The 17,914-nt window shown below is 38.1% G+C and overlaps 1 protein-coding gene across 1 annotated transcript in view; it reads left to right on the top strand.

Annotated features, from left to right (window-relative positions):
* The window catches only part of LOC131064984 (suppressor of RPS4-RLD 1), a 187,480-nt gene that overhangs the window by 76,502 nt on the left and 93,064 nt on the right, over positions 1-17,914 (top strand). Inside the window, exons 8-11 of the mRNA XM_057999333.2 lie at positions 1,867-1,967; positions 2,072-2,179; positions 8,620-8,690; positions 8,850-8,906. Coding sequence (XP_057855316.1) covers positions 1,867-1,967; positions 2,072-2,179; positions 8,620-8,690; positions 8,850-8,906 — 337 coding nt within the window. The remainder of the gene's footprint in view (positions 1-1,866; positions 1,968-2,071; positions 2,180-8,619; positions 8,691-8,849; positions 8,907-17,914) is intronic.

Here is a 17,914-nt window from a genome sequence, read left to right as displayed (position 1 = left end):
TATAATTTCCCAGTACTGTGGAAGGGCAACTAATATTTGCCTTCACAATGAAACTAGTGGTTTCACCCCTCTTTGGTTCTGCACTTTCATCAGGTTCCTAATCGGATTCAATTTCACTTTGAACTTCTTTAACCTATTGAGGGTTAATCTCATGCTCACTCATGTTGTGAGAATTCATAATGACATTGCAATAAACAATATAAAATTTATAAATCTATAGTTTAAAAATAAAATTCAATTCATGCATAACGCGAAGGATTTAGACAAAGATTTTCTTTTTCTTTTTCTTTCTTAAGTGGCACAAAGTGCAAAAGCAGAGGATGCATGCATAAAAATTCTTGTTCTTAACCTTTGTCAAACGAGGATTTCATTTTTATTTTTCTTACTTCAGCTTGCAGGAAGCACAGAAGTAGAATACACAAAAGTTATAATCCTTAAAAAATAAAATAAAAAATATGACAGCTTGTTAATTGAATCATTCGTAAATCGAAACCATTGAATTTAAAATTTAGAATTGAAACTTGCAACAAATTACAGTCAACAGTGTAAACTTGCATTTCAATTTGTTATGAAAAATATTAATTAAAAGAAAAAAATATTCATGGAAGCATAGTGAACTAGAAGCCTACCTTGAGGCTTGAGAAATGCTTTCAATCGTTTGATTTGGTGTGACTTTTTTTTTCTTGCTCTTCCTCAATCTTCTCTCTCTTCACTTGTCATTGATAACTTAGAATGAGTTGAAATGAGGCTAGAAGGCCAATTTATAGTGTTTAGGGTTTGGGTGGGGTCAATAGACCATTAGGGTTCGGGCCTTGGCACAAGTTTAATTTTTCTATTGATTTTTTAATTTTCTTTTACTCTTTCTATGTTTGTGTTTTGGGAAATACTTGGGCATCCTCGAAATGTTTGAGGGACTTTTGGGAGTCCCCTGAACGTCTTGGGGATGCCCTAACGCTCCTTGGAAGTCCCCAAAAAATAAGACGTTTGGATTTCTACCCTCTTGGAGGGAGAAGTCCTGGAGATGTCCTTGGGATGGTGGACCTAGTGGTGGGATGATAGGGGAATGTCCTCTCTAAGTCCCCACATCTCGGAGACATCCTTATGTCGGAAATGTGGGGATTTTGGGTGGAATCTGTCCTGGTTGTGCATTGATTTATAGCTAGTGTTTTGGATGATTTTCTTCCATTAACATATTCTTGCATCTTTTTATTTTGATCCCATAATATATCTAATTAAGGTACACCTTGTGTTGCAATATTCTTCAATTCAGCCTGCTTTTCTTTGCATATCCTCTTGGATCTTGGTGTTCCTTTCTGTGTAGCTCTATCATTCAAATTTTGCTTTCACTCTTTGTGTCTTTCAACCATCTGGATATACCTATTTTTTAATAAAATTTTCAATTAGACAAAAAGGATCTTTGTCTGCTGTAAGATGGACCTTATGATTCAAGCATGTAAATATCTATTCTAAAGCGGCATGGTAAGTGGATGTGAAGTTGAGATTTCCATGTTGCTGAATCTTATATTGTTGAAATATTCCTTTCATCTTTGTTGTAGCATTAATGTTCTGCTTAATGGTGTTTCCTAGAGAAGATTTTTTGTTAGATACAGACGGCCTACCAAGAACTGAGACCTAAAATGTACACAATGCACATATAGGATAGTAGTTCTCTAGATTTTTCAGCTTCAAAGAAACCTGGACAAAATCATTCAACTTAAATTTGTTTGTATGATATTCATTTTTTGACTTAAATGCAGGTATAATTTTCTCCTGGAGATGTCTGTTAGATTTTTCGGCTTCAGAGAATCCTGGACAGTAGTAGTTAATTGTTTTGTGTATAACATTCTTCTTGCGACTTAATTGCAGGTATGGTATTCTTCAAATCCAAGGACTTTGAAGATGCCGTAGCAGATCTGGGTACATGTGTACTGTTGGATAAGGATAATAAGTCTGCATACAGTTACATGGTATGCATTAGCAGCTATATTTTTGACCTTGAAGTCTGTCTAAAATTTGATATTAGTAAGCATCTTGGATGGCTGTTATATATTGTTTGAATTTTTGTTTGAAGGGATTAGCACTAGTAGCTGTCGGTGAACACAAGAAAGCATTTGAAGCACATAGAAAAGCAGTGCAGCTCGATCCATGTTTCAAAGAGGGATTGTGTCATATGGCACAGGTAATATCTTATTCATATTCATTTTTTTTTTTGACAAGTCAAATCGAGTGGATTTATTTATTTTATTTATTTAATCATGTCTTGTCATTTATTTTGATAGATGTATTCATTCCTCGTCACTTTCTTATCTGAGTTAGTATTTAGTACAATATTATATGAAATGCCTCCTTGTGAAAGTGGTAGTTTAGGCCCTTACGGTGTTGATGATATATTTGTTGCTTCTCGAGAGATTGTATACAGGTAAATTTACAAGGTGATGTAGTGTGTTGATTACTAATTGTAAAAATGGCGCTAAATGTACTCATGGTTGAGATCATTGGCTAAAACAATAAGTGGAAATTAATGCCAAGTTCATTTCCAAGATTACAGGATATGGTTTAGTTTCTCCCATTTATTATATATATATATATTTGGATGACATTATATCTTCTTAAGGGACTATGACTAGTGAATGGGTCTGAATAACACTTCAATAAATAAAATTATAAGCGCCTTATGAAGGCCTATAATAAATTGAATCATTGGCCTATAATAAATTGAATGAATGATTCAATAATCGGATGATTACATTGAACGATATACACACGTATATATAGAGGTTACAAGACGATGTTCTATAATTAGAACATAACGTTAAAGTAAAAGATTAAAGAGCTAAAAGCTAAATTAAGCTTAAAAGCTAATTAACTAAAAAGAAAAAGCTAAATGCCAAATAAAGCTTAAAAGCTAATTAACTAAAAAGCTAAATGACCATTAAACAAGGAACTAAATATAGGTGACTAAAATATAATTAAATATTCTAATACCCTCCCTTAATGGTCATGCTATCTATCACACCAAGCTGCCCTCTAAATTTGAGAAACTTTGTCGGGCTCAAGGACTTGGTGAGGATATCTGCAGTCTGATCTTCTGTAGGAATGTACTACAGTATCACTGATCCATCTTCAACATATTGGCGGATGAAATGACAATGAAGCTCCACATGCTTTGTCCGCTCATGGAAGAATGGATTTTTGGCTAATTTTAGAAACCCTTGATTATCACAAAACAAGGGAGTAGGTCATGGTTGAGACATTTGCATGTCTGCAAGCATCCTACGTAGCCAAATTGCCTCACATGCTGCCTTAACAGTTCCCCGATACTCTGCTTCGGTCGAGGAAAGAGCCATTGCCTGTTGCTTCTTGCTGGTCCATGTGACTGCACCTGTACCCAAGCCAAAAACATACCCAGAAGTTGACTTTCTGTCATTACCACAACCTGCCCAATCCGAGTCTATAAAACCAACCAGCCTAGGATCTTTGCTTCTGCTGTACAGAATGCCAAAATCAGGAGTGCCCTTCACATATCTAAGCACACGCTTCGCTGCAACCCAATGTTCAACTTTTGGGGCTGACATGAAGCGAGAAATATAGCTCACAGCATAACTGATGTCAGGTCTAGTGGCGGTGAGATAGATGAGGCTGCCCACTAGTTGCCTGAATGAAGACTCATCCACTACAGGTGAATCTGATTTGGCTGATAATATGAGCCCTATCTCCATAGGTGTAGATGCAAGTTTACAATCTTGCATTCGAAACGTATCTAGTAGGCTCTTGGCATACTTTGACTGAGAAATGAATATTTGGTTATCAGTCTGCCAAACCTCTACACCGAGACAATAATGGAGAAGTCCCAAATCTGTCATATCAAAATGCTGACACAAATTTTGTTTGACCTGCATGATCAGATGTGTTGCATTGCCAGTAATGATGAGATCATCAACATAGACTACTAGAAATAGAATATCATCACTAGTATGTTTGACATACAAATTGGGATCTGAAGGACTCATCTGAAAGCCTTGATCAATCAAGTACTTATCAATTTGATGTACCATGCACGAGGAGCCTGTTTGAGGCCATAGAGTGCTTTGACTAGTCTACATACCTGGTGTTCCTTACCGACAACCTTGAAACCTGGAGGCTGCGTCATGTAGACTTCTTCCGGTAAATCACCATTGAGAAAGGCACTCTTGACGTCCATTTGATGGACTTTCCATCCAAATTGAGCTGAGAGAGCGAAGACAAGCCTAATGGTACTCATCTTGGCTGTGGGAGCAAATGTCTCTTCATAGTCGATTTCCTTGTTTTGTGAAAACCTTTTTGCCACCAATCGAGCCTTGTACTTATCAAGACTTCCATTAGCTTTATACTTGACTTTAAACACCCATTTGCAGCCAATGGGCTTCTTTCCTGGAGGAAGATCAGACAATACCCAAGTGTTGTTTTTCAAAAGACTATGTTGCTCCACTGCCATAGCCTTTTCCCATTCAGGTACACTTTTAGCCTTTGTATATGTTTGAGGCTCATAAATATTGTGAATGTTGGCCATAAGAGCAAAATTAACTGTGTTGCTTGCTCTTACCTCTAACTAATCTACCCTCAAGGAGCTCATCATCATGAAGATCACCAATGGTCTTGGCCCACCACTTAGGCTAGAGAGTAGAAGTACCAACATCTGTTGCAGGATGAAGAGTGCCTGGAATATCTGGAGCAAGCTCCTTTGGATGTGGATCGAGAATATCCTGAGGAAAGTCAAGGGGTGCAATGTCATGCCTGGGAGACCCCACAACTTCAGAGTCAACTAAATCCCTCCCATCAAGTGGAGCTAAGGTAAGATGAACACCCATACTTACAACCTTTGGAGGGTGATCCTCAGTGCTCAAATCAGGAGAGGAAGGCCGAAAAGGTCCTCTTTCTTCATCAAATACTACATCTCGATTGAATATGAGGTGATTAGTGTCTATATCAACTAGCCAATATGCCTTGTGGTTGTCACTGTAGCCGATGAACATGAATTTCTGACTCTTTGGATCCAGTTTGGTGCACGTGGCATTTGGAATCCAAACATAAGCTGTAGAGCCAAAAACTTTCAAATTACTGATTTTGGGCTTCCTGCTAGACCAAGCTTCCTCTAGAGTTATCTTCTTAATGCCCTTTGTGGGAGACCGGTTCAGAAGGTAGACTGCAGTGAAGACCGCTTCCGCCCAAAAGTGTTTTGGAACATTTCTATGCTCCAACATAGACCGAGGACTGTACGGTTCCTGTGCTCAACAACACCGTTCTGCTGTGGGGAGCATGATCCTCAATACCAACTGCAACTGTAGTGCGAGTCTCTCTGTCAACAATGCTGCACTTGTGCAACCTGAAGACGACATCCAGCTGTGGTGAATGCTGCATAATCTGACTGACTGACAATAGTTGAGCTTCATACTAGGTACAAAGTATACATTGAGAAATATTAAATCCCTCCCACTAGATGAAATCTGAACGTTGCCCTTGCCGACAACAGTATACTCTTCACCTGCACCAAAGATCACTGAATCAGTGAAAGGCATGTACTCTGTAAACCAATCCCGACGATGTGTGAAATGTCGAGAGGCTCCAGAGTGAATGTACTAGGCTGATGATTGAACATCATTAGAGGAGGTTTGGGCCATGAACACATAGATGGTAGATTCCTTCTGATCAGGATGCGTGGCAGAATTGGCTTTCTGCTTGGACCCTCCCTGTTTGGATTGTTGGGATGCTATCAATTTCCGGCAATCTTTCACCAAATGGCCATATATATGATAGTAGGATCACTGTAAGCTCTTCTTTTTGGAAGATTGCTGAGGTTGACCTTGATGTTGTCCTTTCTGCTAGAAGGACGAAGCTTTACCCTTGTACTTATGCGAAGCTGAGGCTGTGAAAGCCTGTTCAGTGGATGAACTAGCGCTGCTTCCAAACTGCTGCTTCCATCGATCCTGTTGGAGCAGCTTGTTGCAAAGATCAGGAAACTTCAAATCAGCACTAGTAGAGGAGATATTGAGCGTATCAATGAAATGCTCGTAGGATCTGGGAAGGCTTTTCAGCGTGATCACTACCATATGTTCTTCCACCATGGTTTGGCCTATAGCTTCTAACTGATCACGGATGTCCTTGATCTTCGTAATATGTGCCTGGATAGATGACTTCTCATCCATTATGATAGAAAACAACATATTCTTCAAAAAGAAAGCTCGGCTCTTAGCGGATGTTTCATGAAGATCCTTCAAAAGATCCCAGATCTCTTTTGCTGTTTTACCTGAAGGCACCTGTGTGAGTTGATCATTTGTGATGGAGAGTTTGATAAGCATGACAGCCTCTCGATTCTTCACATCATGTTTGTCTTGATCATCACCTGCTGTTGTAGGACGAGATTCCTTGCCCAAAACAAGCTGATCAAGGCAACGATACTCAAAGATGGTAAGCATACGTTGTTTCCAGGTGTTGTAGTTGCGGCTGTTGAATTTCTGACTGTGTGCCAACATGATGTTGGTTAATGATGCCATCACAGAAATCGTGGTTGATCGAGGTCAACTAATTGAAAGCAAGAGACAGAAGAATCTGATTTAAAAATAAATCAGAATAGAAATAGCTGCTAAAAAAACTGAAACCCTATAGAAGAATCTGGCACGAATTCCAAGGCACGAATTCCAAGGTTTGAAAGAATCCCAAAAATGAAAATTTTCTACACTTAAAACAACATAAATGGTGCCAAAAAAAACGGCAAAAATCCCAACGTCCACAGAAATAGCAGAAATTGTGAACTGTTTTTAAATTCCAAGGCAAATTTGTTGGCACAAAAATTGAGGCACGGAAAATGAGGCACCCAGAAAAATCTGAGACCAACCCAGAAAATCTCGAAAAACCGACCAAGAATCTGAAAATATAATGCAAATCCGACGGCTCAAAAATCGAGGCACGGAAAACGATGCATGCCAAAAAATCTGATGACGACCTAGTTGAGCTCTGGAAAAACTCACCAAGAATCTGCAGCCAAAATAAAATTTCGACTTGAACAGAAGTGTCAAAACCCTAGTCGAAAATTGCAGAAACCTTAAGGAAAATTTTCAACCTTAAAAAAAAAACTGCCCAGGAAGAGAAAAAAGTCTGCTTTTTAAAAAAAAAAAACAGTTTAAAAAAAAATCTCTTCAATAAAAACTTCGAAAAATGTTAATAACAAAAATTTTCGAAATTTTTAATTTCCATTCTCTGATACCATGAAAAATAAATTGAATGAATGATTCAACAATCGGATGATTACATTGAACGATATACACACGTATATATAGAGGTTACAAGATGATGTTCTATAATTAGAACATAACGTTAAAGTTAAAGATTAAAGAGCTAAAAGCTAAATTAAGCTTAAAAGCTATTTAACTAAAAAGAAAAAGCTAAATGCTAAATAAAGCTTAAAAGCTAAAAGCTAAATTAAGCTTAAAAGCTAATTAACTAAAAAGAAAAAGCTAAATGCTAAATAAATCTTAAAAGCTAATTAACTAAGAAGCTAAATGACCATTAAACGAAGAACTAAATATAGGTGACTAAAATATAATTAAATATTCTAATAATGAAGGCCTATTGGACTATTGGACTTAATATTTTTATTGTAAGATACGCATTTGTGTTACTAGGAGTCTTTATTATTACTTGGTTGTATGAGTGTTATACCAGTCCATGGGGTCTCAAATGAAATTGTGTTTGAGACATAAATGTTTTGTTTCCTTGATCAGACTGAGAACACAATTTTTTTTATTGAAATGATAGCAATGAATGTATTTACCAGTATCATCAATTCTGCAGCATACATGTTTGCAAATGAGAAGAATTCTCTATTTTAAGCAAAAATGCGGGGTTTTTAGTTTTCATCTAGTGTGTGTTAGGTTTATTTAATTGTGACCTGCCATATATCTTAATCTTTTGTATACTAACTCAGTGCAATTGAATAAGGCACATATCTAATTTTAAATGCCGATTAGATTGATCTCTTTTGTGGTTGTGGTTTTATACTTATTCTTGTTTCCAGTGAAACAACTAAGTGTTGTTGTTTTCTGTGTGGATCCTATTATTGTAAATTTTATGATCTCCTCTATCTTTGGCCTTGTATGGTAGAAGAAAATGGTATAACTATAGGCTAATTCCTCTGAAAATATGATGTTGGTTTTTTTGTACCTTGGATTGTTCTCTGCTGTTATTTCATAACTATTTTTTTGTAGGAGTTTTGAGTTACTTTTTCTGTCATGGAAAATGCTGTATTTTTCTCATTCTTTTCTTATCTTGCCTTACTTAGTATTTATTGAAAATGTGAATGATACTTACGGATGAAACATTTGATTAATTAGAAGACTTACAATGTTTAGTTTTGAAAAGCTGCAAATCTTGCATTTTTACTGCATATTTTCTTTCCAGAAACAATTTGGAAGTCAAGAATAAAGTCTTTCCAACTTTTCCTTGATGGGTAGTTTTATATTTGAATTTGCAGCAGGGCTTCTTGTTGATTTAATGCACAAGGATTTGAAGGTGTTTATGCAAACAGTTTCATTTTGCAATGCTGTTGTTACTTGTATTAACTATGTAATTAGATCTTTATGACAGTCATATCAAGAGCTAGGAGAATCTGAGAAGGCTGTGGAATGCTTGGAGAAAGTTTTGTCCATTGATGAAAGGTAGTAGTTTGATATTCAAGTATGTTATTATGTCTGGGTATGATTTTAGTATTGCCTTGAGGCATTTTTTGTGTTATATGATTTGGAATATCAGAATTCGGTGTCATTTTTCTTATAGCCTAGTTCTGCATTTACATTATTGAGATTATTATGTTCCAGGTTTGTAAATGCATATCGTTTGCTGGGAATTCTTCGACATGGATTGGGAGACCATAAGTATGTATCCTTTTTTATATACTGTAGTTCATTTTGTGCTGTACCTATAGAGTGTTCACCTACACAATTGTATGCTTCTATAAGGATTACTTAGGATCAAAATTGAATGTGCTGTTAAATGATGAAAGTGAAAAAACTCTATATATAAGATGTTTCAATTTTTCAGCTATTTTCTTTAATTGTCCTGAACTACTTTGCTTTCAAATATTTTAGTTTTTTTAATATTAACTTAGAGGAAAAGAAAACTCTACATTAAGGAGCATTCTTGATGCAAGAGTATACTAGGTGTAGAGTAATCATGCATAAACCAAAGATATTTCTTCTTTGCTTGTTTGTCTTTAGTCATGTTTCTTGAGTTGTAACAGTCATTTTATTTTTGGTATTTTCATATTGCAGTCACTATTTTGAACACATTTAATAGTATACAGTGTTTCTATGGTGATGTCCTGCATATTTATCATATAGCCTTCAAATTGATACTAGAGCATCTTAAGAATGGCCTAAACAATGTCATGTCTTTGTGAATTGTTTTATTTTGGATTATTGTGATGCAACTTGTAACACCTACTTAATGCAGCCCTAATCAAGCTATGCACCATACATTTATCTCGGACCAACTGATAATGTCACTTATGAGACTATTGTTCCAAGGCATGTTTGTGGTTAAGCCGTATTGAGTTTCAAAGCTTACATCTTGCTGTACTCATGAAAGAAGGCTCGTCTACATGTTTCACTAGGAAACATAATGTTTCAAGGAGCAATTATAGGAGAATTTATTGCATATTGGACTCATGATCCTTGTGATATGTGCAGAGGGCAATGTAGTTCGTTTTTAGTTGGCACAAGATACATCGTCATCCTCGGTAGAAGATCAACAATTCTATAGGAGGAGAAGCTGCTAGTGGGAGGAGCAAATACAAAATATCAAAGAGAGCATTAGATGGCAGATAGTTTCCTATTATAGATTTTTGATAAGAGATACTTGTTTGTGGTTATATTTGTTTGTGATTCAAGAAAAGGTTCCATTTCTAATTGTAAGCCCTATTGACAAAGTTTGTTGATGAAATTTTAGATCGCGAATCAATAAAGTTGTTTCATTGTAACAAGGGTGCAATTGCTACAACGAATAAATGATTTGTATTACATCATTGTAATAGTTATTAACAATAATAATTCTTATCATTATTGTTAATTATCTTCATTGGTAGTTTTGGGTGGTTGGTTAGTTTTGTCTCCTAACCAACACTTAAATGTATTTATTTTATCCTTAATGATAATACAATGTGGATTGTAAGATTGAATTCATTATGGTATTAGACCATTTAGTTCCCATCCTATGTTTGAAGGACCCATGTTGAGAAGAAGTTTGCAAATGTAGTTTTTAAAAGTTGAAGAGCAAAGTTCACGCCACAAAGAAGTGCTTCTACAAAGAAAGAAAACATTGCTAGGGAAGATGCAAGTCTTTCAAAGTATCCATATGACAGTTTGCTGCAACTCGTACATGCTTGACCCAAGTTAGCCCAATTTTATTGTGCTCAAGATAAAGGAAAATCTTTGCTTTATCATCCATAAGCCCCCCTACTGTCCAACATAGTATTGTTTTGATTTTCAAAGTCTAGGAATGTGAAGGAGGTAAAAAGAAGCAAGAGTTTGAAGGTACCCAATTTATCAATGCTGCCTTGTTGGAGTTGATTGTTGAACCCTACAACTCCCAAAACTCACCTACAACTGTAAAAGAATAACTTGCACAAGAATAATATAGTAAATATGCTACAAATACTTGATAATAATATGCTACTTAGAGGGGGCGATCCCCTAATCCACTATAAAGGGGATTCCTCCATTAGCCTTCAATAATAACCCAATACTCAACATGATGATAATAGCTAACCTATACCTCCTATATATACCATACTTATGCGTTGGATGCCACCTAGTCCAAACTAGATACTTAATTATAGCTCCTAGAACGACCTAAGTACATTTATATTATTATAATAATGGTTATCTTACTTATATACAAGAGATTGAGTACTTTGGGAAATTTAAGGAAGATGGTGGAGGCAAGGTTTTGCAACGATCAGGATGGAAGAGATGATAGAGTGCCGAGAGGGAGGATTTGTAGGGAGGAGTGCGCCCCTTGGAAGGATGGCGTGGAATGTCGATTGGAGGAAGTGTGGTTGGAGATTGACGTGGAGGAGGAGTTGGGTACAGAGAGCGCCCTTCTGGAGCGGTTGGTGGTTATCTGCAGGGTGATTGGTCTGAGAAGGGATCGATAGACGATCAGAGAATGGGCAAAATCTCATTGGAATTGCGAGTTTATGATCAAATTCCTTATGAAGAGTTTCTTTGTAGTTATTTTTGAGGAAGAGGCAGATAGGGAGAAGATCCTCTAGGAAGGTGTTTGGATGATAGGGGATAGTCTTGTGTTTATGAAGAAGTGGTATGCTAATTTTGACCCTTGTAGAACGGTGCCATATGACATAGAAGTATGGATTAAGTTGTATAGGCTGTCGACTGAATATTGGTTTGAGGGCCGTTTAATGAAAATAGGAAGATCCCTGGGGTCGGTGATAGGGATCGATTTGGATGTAGTGTTAAGCGATTCCTTCTTCTATGCAAGAGTAAAGGTGGCGGCTATTAGGTCCATCCCCAAGGCTGTAGTATTGAGATTCAAAGATCGCAAATGGAAACAAAGTTTGGAAATAGAAGAAAGGAAATTTTTTGGTAATTGGTGCAGAAGTAGGGACCATTGGGAAGATCAGTGTAAAGTTCCTGAGATAATTCCCCGGAAAAAATGGGTTCATGTTTAAAATAGAGTTGACGCTCCGACGGTTGAGACGATTACGAGAGTATGTCAAGTCCCTAAAGTAGGAGGAAGTAGTGGTAAGGTGGTATCTGATGGGAGGGTGGATAAGAGACAGTCATTGCCTCTGGAGAAGGAGGATTTAGGGAAAGGAAAGGTAAAGGAGAGTAGGATGGAAGCAGTGCAGGGTAGCATGCCTATTGTAGTGGGGGAAGAGGAGGATAGGTGTGAAATTGACGATGAGATTGAAGAGGAATTGTTAGGAGAGTCAGTGCCTCGTTTTCATAGTTAGTTGACTGCTTCCTACTTTCAGAAGAATCAAAGGGGTAGGAAAACCAATAAGCAAAGGAGAGAGGAGGAAGTGGTTAAGAAAGGTTTTATGAGCCTAAAATTTTTTCTATCTAGATCCAAGGGAGTGGGTGTCTCCCTTGGACATCAATGAAGGTCTCCACGTGGAATGTCGGGGGCATATCCACCCCTGACAAGAGGTGATTGGTCAAGTGCAAGTTGGAGAATTTGGCAACAAATGTTTGCATTCTTTAGGAGACAAAATTACAAAAGGTTCAGTTTGAAGATTTCATCAAGCTTTGTAAAATTTGGAAAGGTGCATGTGGTGAGGCTATAGGAGCCTCAAGAGGTTTGGTTGTTTTGTGGAAGGAAGAGTTGATTGATGTATTGGTTTTAGAGGAGGCATCGAGTTGGATGTTTTGTAGATTAATTCATAAAAGGAAAGGGTTTGAATTCTTCTTGTTCAATGTTTACGGTCCTATTAAAAACGAGAAGTAAGAAGTTTGGAGGGAAATTTCTATCAGGTTAAATTTATTTGGGGATAATGTGATTATTGGGGGAGACTTTAATGCAATATTGGATCCCTCGGAAAAAAGTGGAGGTAAGGTGGAAGCGAATTTCAGGGCAATGAGGGATTTTCAAGAAATGGTGAGGGATGTGGGAGTGATAGATTGCCACCCTAAAAATGGAGAATTCACATGGACCAATAGGAGAGCAGGGTTCACTAATATCGCGAAAAGATTAGATAGATTCTTGTTGGGGTTGGCGTGGATGAAAGATTCTCTCTCGTATGAGTCTCGGATTATCCCGTTCTCTGCTTCGGACCACTTTCCGGTGTAATTGGTGGTTAGAGGAGATATTGGGCCGAGATCACGCTTCTTCAAGTTTTCACAGATGTGGTGGAGAGATTCAAAATTGAAGAATTTTTTGAGATTATGGTGGGCCAAGAGTGACCTCTTTGAAGGAACCGTGTCTTTTTGTTTCATGTAGAGGATGGGATATTTGAAACAGAAGTTGAAATCATGGAATAAAGAATCGTTTAAAAATGTTTTTACTGAAAATATTAGGATTGAAGAGGAACTGGAGGTGCTAAATGAGAAAGTGATTAGGAGTGGCATGTTTGAGGAAGATTTCAGAAGGAAAAGGCATTGAAGTTTCAATATTCAAAGATTCTTAAGAGGGAGGAGATTTATTGGCAGGAGAAGCCTAGGGAGAATTGGTTAAGGGATGGGGATTTAAACACAGTTTTTCCATGCTTCAGTAAAGAGTAGGAGAGATAGGAACTGGGTTTCATCAATCGAAGATTCGAATGGTAATCTTTTTAGTAAAGAAGAGGAGATAAAGGGAGAAGCGGTGTCGTTCTTTCGTTCTCTTTTGAATAGTAATGAACGTTTATTGGATGCTCAGAATGCTTCCTTGTTAGAAGGTCTTCCAGAGTTGATTGCGAATGCGGATAATGCTATGTTGACAACAACTTTTTCTAAGGAGGTGAAAAAAGCTGCTTTTGATTTGGGTCCGGACAAATCTTCCGGGCTGGATGGGTTCGCGGCTAACTTTTTCTAGAACTGTTGGAGTTTTATGGGGGATGACATATGGAAGGTGGCAGAAGATTTGATAAAGAAAAAAAGGCTAGTTAAGGATATTAATAATTCGACCATTGCTTTAATCCCCAAAAAGGAGTCTTGTAAGAATTTTGGGGACTATAGAATGATTTCTCTTTGCAATTCTATATATAAGATTTTTTCCAAGGTTCTGGCAAATTGGTTGAAGAAGGCATTAAATAAGATTGTTTCAGAGGAGCAAAATGGATTTGTCCCAGGTAGGGAAATTTTGGAAAGCATTGTGGTTATGAATGATGTAGCTCACACTTTGCACCAAAAGAAAATTAAAGGGATGATCATTAAATTGGACATGAGCAAGGCTTATGATCGGGTTAATTGGAGTTTTTTGAAAGCGGTTATGAGGAAGTTTGGGTTTGCTGAGGATTTGATTCAAATGGTGGACTGGTGCATATCTTCTCCAAGGTTTTCGGTGATTGTTAATGGCAGCCTATGTGAGTTTTTTGAAGTGAAAATGGGTTGAGGCAAGGGGACCCGATATCTCCTTTTTTATTAGTGATTATGGTTGAGGCGTTGGGGAGAAGGATCGAGAGTTTGAAGGAGATTGGTGAGTGGAAAGTGGTGCAAATTTTAGGGAAGCACGTGTGGTTAGAAGGGTGCTTGATGAATATGTTCTTCAATCGGGTCAGTTGGTGAATTTGGAGAAATCTTCTGTTTTCTTTTTCAACTCTAGGAATCATGATCGGACTATGATGGCAGGGGTGCTTGGGTTCAAGATTGATCAGCTTCCAACGGAACACTTGGGGGTCTTGATGGTGGCAGGAGAATGCAAGTCGAATCAATGGGAGAAAACGCTTTCCAGCATGAGGAAAAGGATTTGTGCTTTGAAACATAAATGGTTATCATTAGCGGGCAAGATTCAGTTGATCAAAGTGGTGTTGTCCGCTGTTCCTATTTATACGATGCCCAGTTTTAAATTAACTGCTAAAAGTGCCAGAGTCTTGGAAGGGATTATGAAAAACTTTTTATGGGAAGGAGCCAAGGACAGCGATAGGAAGAGGATTCATTTAATTGGATGGGATCAGGTGTGCAAAACTAAGGAGGAAGGAAGGGCAGGTATTCGGAGGTTGGAAAAACAGAACAAAGCTTTGGGTGCAAAGCTTATTTGGAAATTATATGAAGAGCCGAACAAATTGTGGGCAAGAATTATCAGGAGTAAATATTTAGATTCAGATAATAGAGAAAGAATACTCACGATAGCGAATCCTAGGGGAGGTTCGGCTATGTGGAGATTTATGAAGGATAGTAGGCACATTATTGCAAAGCATGTCTCTTGGAAGCTTGGAAATGGGAGGAAGGCATAAATGTGGTCGGATTCTTGGAATGGCGAGGCCAGTTTGGAGGAAGTTTTGGGTAATCTTGCGTGGTTGGGCGAATTGGTTGAGCGGTTTGGTTCGAAGGTGGCAGATTATGTGGATGTAAGAGAGGGGAACATTCTTGACAGTTAGAAGGATTTGAGTAATTGTTTGCCAAGTCAGGATTGGGCGAAGGTCAAGGTTATTCTTATGTCCAAAAGAGTCAAACTTATTGAGGAGGGTGAATTTTTTCGGGATTGGAGCGTCTTCGGGCAGGTATTTAGTGAAACTTGGTTATTGGATTCAATGTCCGCGGAGTGTGGAAGGAGATTGGCCCAACAAGCTTTGTTGGCATAGATTTGTTATGCCCAAAGTCAGAGCTTTTCAATGGGTGGCTATGCATGGAAGAATTTTGTCTGGAGATAGGCTGAGGAGGCTTGGGGTGATGGGCCCCACTAGGTGTCCTTTATGTAAGAAGGAAGAGGAGTTTGCGAACCATATTCTTTTTTCATGTGATTATGCTAAGGAAGTTTGGGATCGTCTATTAAGGTTGATAGAATGCTACGATGTGAGGAACAAAAGCCTACAAGACTTTATTAAGAGTTGGAAGTGTCGTGGCAGTGGGGGAATGTGGAATGATATATGGGTGTTTGCGCCCTCTCTCTTGATTTGGCATATATGGAAGGAATGGAATAGGCAAGTATTTGATGATAAAGAATTGGAGGTTGGGGTTTTGGTCTAGAAGATTAATCTAGCTATGTGTGAAGTGGCCAATTCTAATAAAAAAGATAAAAAGAATTTGCATTTTTTCGTCCTGGGATGCTAGGATACAAAAAAAATTGGGAGGGGTTGGTGGGACCATTATGAGTTGCAGCAAATAAAGGATTGTCTAGGAGAGATGTTAAATGGGAGGCTCCTAAGGAAGGATGGGTGAAGCTTAATTTTGATGGAGCAGCGAAGGGGAATTCAGGTAAGGCAGAGGTTGGTTGCGTTATTAGGAATTCTGATGGGGAATCGTTGTGGGTTCTTTCCAGAAGGATAGAGAAAGCCTCGAACAATGAGGCGGAAATGGAGGCACTAGCATGCGATATTCTTTTGTGCATTAGCAAAGGATTTTTCAAAGTCCAAATAGAAGGTGATTCGTTATTTTGTGTGAATGCAATTAACAAAGGAAGTGTTATAGGGTGGAGATTGGCTAGGTGGGCTAAAATAATTATCGGTGTGCTAAGTAAACTGGATTCATATTCCTTATGTCATGTTTATCGAGAGGCCAACAAATTGGCGGACGGGCTTGCAAATATAGGGGTTGTTCAGGATGTAGAGGAAGACACTCAGGACGGGGCCAATATGTGGAAGGAGGTGAGAAAGTTAAAGGAAAATGACATGGCGGGGTGTCGTGTTAGGATTATTGATGGACGGTGGATAGATTAATGAATGACGGAGTGGCAGTGGCGATGTAAGGTGTGAAATTTGGGGATCCCTTTGCAGATTTTCTGAGCTCGGCAAAGATTTTTGTGGCTTTCGTTCCTTGCGCAGTAAGATCTAGAGGAGAGGGAGAGCTTTTTTAAGCCGAACAACAGAAGGCAAATGGTAAAAATGGTGGCGTATTTTGGGATAACCTGTGTTTGTTTGGCGGAAGAGTTAGATGATTAGTTGGGTCGGTTGTTCGTGTTTCATGAGGAGTATTTGAAGCCGACAGTGAGGAGTGTTCTTGGTGAGGAATTTCTGAGCGGAGGGCATAAGCACGACAGGATTCTGGTCGAGTATTTTTATAGGATGGTGACGAAGTCTACAGGTAGTGTGGGTAAGGCAAGCAGGGTTGCTACGAAGTTAGCATAGAAGGAATATAGTGCTGTTTTTGACATGGGACTGCTGAGTAGGAAGGCTGATCCTTCGGAGGGGCTGATCGTTGACATTTTTGATGCAACGACTGTCAAGGAAGGCAAGAAGATGGTAGAGGCTCTGAACATTTTTCAAGAGGGTATTCTGGAGTTTGCCAAGGAACCCTTCGCTACTTTTACAAGTGTCAACAATGATTTGCTGTTAGATGATCTGCTGGCCAGGGTGAATATGTTGAGCGAAGGTTTTATAGAGATCCTTTGTTGGATGTATTAGGATGGTATTGTCAGTAAGTGTGGATCCAATTAGGATCATATTTAAGTATGTTATAATGTATTGTTAGGGTTGTAGGTGTGTTTTGGTGCTTGATTTTGTTTTGACAAGCAATGGAGTTGGTTCAGTTAAGGCCTATGGTATATCTTATATATGTAATCTGGTTTGAATATTAATGAAAGGGGCTACCCCCATAAGGTAGAACCTTATCCTTAATAAAAAATGATTATGTTACTTATTTAAGAGTTAAGGTGGCCACAAGACGACTGGTCATAACACAATAAACACTATGGGATTAGGGGCATAACATTGCCCTTTCTTTACAAAAGTGTTGTCCTCAATGCTATCTTTTTCTTTCTCCTCTTCATTATCTCCTTTTTCTTCTTCTACTTCTTGAGTCTCTATATGACCACTCAAGGACTAGTTCTATCACATAAGTACAATAAATGCCACCCCAATAGGAGAGATAATATTAGAATATAAATCCCCTTGTAAAGAAGTAGCTCTTGTGTTAGTGATGACAGCTTGAATACAAAACATGATCCATTGCTTGTAAACAACATTTCTCCCCTTAGAAAGATATAGATCCACTAGTGATTGGAGAAGCCATTCCCATAAGCTTGTTGAATAGGGAATCTAAAATGAACTGTGTGTCTCTTGAAACAGCTTAAATGGCCACATGACAAAATTGGGTGATGCCAATCTAAAATCCTATGAAGATTGATGTAGAACAAGTTCCAAAGACAATGATGATGGGCTAACAACCAGGATGTGGTTGTCATGAAAGAGGAGATGAATATTCGCAAATGAATCCTACAAATCTGAAATATGAGACTCCACAAACAATGTTGATATGTTTGATAGATATGAATCCCAAGTATCTGTAAT

The sequence above is a fragment of the Cryptomeria japonica genome, chromosome 6, assembly GCF_030272615.1.
Source record: "Cryptomeria japonica chromosome 6, Sugi_1.0, whole genome shotgun sequence".
Lineage (NCBI taxonomy): Eukaryota > Viridiplantae > Streptophyta > Pinopsida > Cupressales > Cupressaceae > Cryptomeria > Cryptomeria japonica.
Note: the sequence above shows the minus strand (reverse complement) of the source record. Positions and strands in the feature narration are given on the sequence as shown.